We start from the raw sequence: 2614 nt of genomic DNA on the forward strand, positions 1-2614 counted from the left end.
CCAAAAAAAAGAGCCACTAGTGCATAAAAACAAAAAAATAATAAATGCGAGAATAAAGTCGCATTTATGACAACTCCTACAAAACGCACAGTAAAAATTAAACCCTTCAAAAATAATCTGACACATCAAGGCGACACGTGTCCAGAATTTGTTCCCCAGGACGAAGGTTCGGTACAAAAGTATCGGGCCAGGCTAGATGTGTTTCTTTTTTTTTTATTTCGAAGGTAAAGTTGTAAAACTACGAGAACAAAGTCGTAAAATTCCGAGAATACAGTTGCATTTTATGACCATCAGGGTTTGGTTGAAGTTCTGAGAACCCAAATGCAGACGAGGAGGCAGAGGGGATTTAACTGAATAACTGAGACAAAAATCCAAAAATTAAAGAACAAAATACATGGAACCAAAAAGCAGACAACTTAATGGGAAAAAACTCACCTGTAGAACCAGGAAAAGACGAGGAACCAGCAGTGAGGAACCGCACAGGGAGAGTATATATGGGAGACTGAACAAAGACGGGACTGATGAGCTGATTGGGAGCAGCTGTGAACAGAGGAGTCTAGAAGGGAGCTAGAGAAATGGACACAAGAGGGCAGCAAAGGCAACGTTCACACTGCAGCCTGAAGTCACCCAAATCCGATTTTTTGGCCCATATGCGACCTGTATACGATCTTTTCATGGCTGTCTGAACAACAAAGATACGATTTTTCCAATGCGACCCAGGCTACTTGGCGATGTGGTCCTGAATCCGATACGAATCTGATATTTTTAAATGCGACCTATGTCTGAACGGCAAGGTCGCAATTAATACCCGACAAAGCTCATTATTCTGCGTCTTGCTACGCAGAAGCGGCAAGAAAAACAACAAACATGGCGGACGATGATGCAGAGAGCAGAATTCATGTTTAACCACCTTGAAAAGATTGTGTGCTTAAGGTTGGGAAAGATCGCTAGATTAACGCAGTTCACACAGGAGATCACATACAAGTCACATAAATTTGGAAATGTCAACCAGAACGCAAAAAAAAACGGATTCCACAAAAAAATCGGAGTAGAGCATCAATCCCTCAATGTGAACGAATCCTAAAAAAAACATCCAGAAAACACCAAAAAATAGGAATCAGACCAATAAAACTAGAAAACAAAGAAAAACAGGCATCAAAGTGAAACTGAAAACTTAACGGAACCAAAACCGTAGCAATGACGACTCATACAAGAAGCACTTTCTTCCCTAAAATGAGGAATGTGGAGCAACATGGGAAGTTCTACTTTAGCATCGGTTTGACTAATCAGGAAATGTTTTATCAAACTGGGCAGGATGTCAAAGCTGGTCGGAGATCAAAGCTTCCCCTCTGAAACAGGTGATGACTTCATTCTCGTTATTATTCAACTTTATCCTGAAAATAAAGAATAAAAATAATCTCTCTCCCGGCCCTAACAGTCCGTCGTAGTTTGGAAACCCGCTGGATGTTTACGAACTAAAGTCTTTGATCTGATTCCACCAACCAGAGCAGGATTTTTCTTCTTCTTGAGGAATTAATTCAGTTTAATGTCAACATAAATAAATCAGATTTTCTGCAGAGACAGATAACGGACGGGCCTTCAGGAATTCACGTCTATGTTTTATAAAAACCGTTGCCATGGAAACGTTTAGGACTGTCATTAAACCAAAATCATAAAAATGATTCTGCATAAAAAAAACAAAACCTCCCATTTGGTCCAGAATTTATGTTTATTTAGCAGCAGCTTTTATATAAAAACATCCTTCCTACATGATACAGCTGCAGCTTTAGATACAGAAGCTTGTCGTCTGGCTCCCCCTGCTGCTCAGATCGCCGCGTTGCAGCCCCTCGACCTCTAAGCGATGGAGACGGCGAAGACGCTGACCACACAGTACATGGTCCGGTTCTCCCACCTCACGGTGCAGCTTCCTGCAGAGCGAACAGAGACAACCTGAAGCAGAATCCTTTTTATTTTATTAAACTATTTTAATAGAACTCTATTGGCTTCGAAACTTACGGTTTTTAATCTTTCCATTTTAAATCTCAAATCATTTTTTAGGCATTTTTAAATGAAAATATTAGAATTTTTGCTCACTAGCTTCCAGGTCATGTGATCAATTCACTGCAAATCAGTCCAACTTCAAATCTTTAATATCTTATAATTCATTTTTATTTCGGACTCAGAATCTTATTTGTTTTTTGCATTTCGAGTCTCTTAATAGTTTTTAATTAATATTTATGTGTAAATATTGGTAGTTTTGTGATGGGTTGACACAAAATCTATAATGATCATGTTAATGGATGAAAAAGAATGGAAGTCACATTTTTTTCCCTTTTATGCTAAAATTTACAATAAACATTTTCAGTTTTTAAAGGCCTAAAAGTGATGAATCTGCAGCTTCAGAGAGCCTGAAGGATGAAACGCTGTGAAGCGGGGGAGGAGCTCACCGTCCATGCTGGTGTCCCAGTAGCAGGAGTTGGCGGTGTGGAGGCCGGCGCCGGTTTTCTGCATCACGGAGCACGTTACTGCAAACATAAACCCACAGTTAGCTGCAAAAAACTCGTCTGCTTCTCTTCATTGGCTTCCTGTTAAATCCAGAATAGAATCTAAAATC

General features: G+C 39.7%; 1 protein-coding gene across 1 annotated transcript in view; it reads right to left on the reverse strand.

The window, feature by feature from the left end:
* Positions 1-1685: 1685 nt before the first annotated feature.
* Positions 1686-2614, reverse strand: part of LOC107096827 (dynein light chain Tctex-type 1-like) — a 5438-nt gene continuing 4509 nt past the window's right edge. Inside the window, exons 4-5 of the mRNA XM_015393697.1 lie at positions 2448-2525; positions 1686-1928 (exon numbers count right to left, since the gene is read on the reverse strand). Coding sequence (XP_015249183.1) covers positions 1855-1928; positions 2448-2525 — 152 coding nt within the window. The 3' untranslated portion in view covers positions 1686-1854. The remainder of the gene's footprint in view (positions 1929-2447; positions 2526-2614) is intronic.

This window comes from Cyprinodon variegatus, unplaced genomic scaffold (assembly GCF_000732505.1).
Source record: "Cyprinodon variegatus isolate N-32 unplaced genomic scaffold, C_variegatus-1.0 Scaffold653, whole genome shotgun sequence".
Taxonomy (NCBI): Eukaryota; Metazoa; Chordata; class Actinopteri; order Cyprinodontiformes; family Cyprinodontidae; genus Cyprinodon; species Cyprinodon variegatus.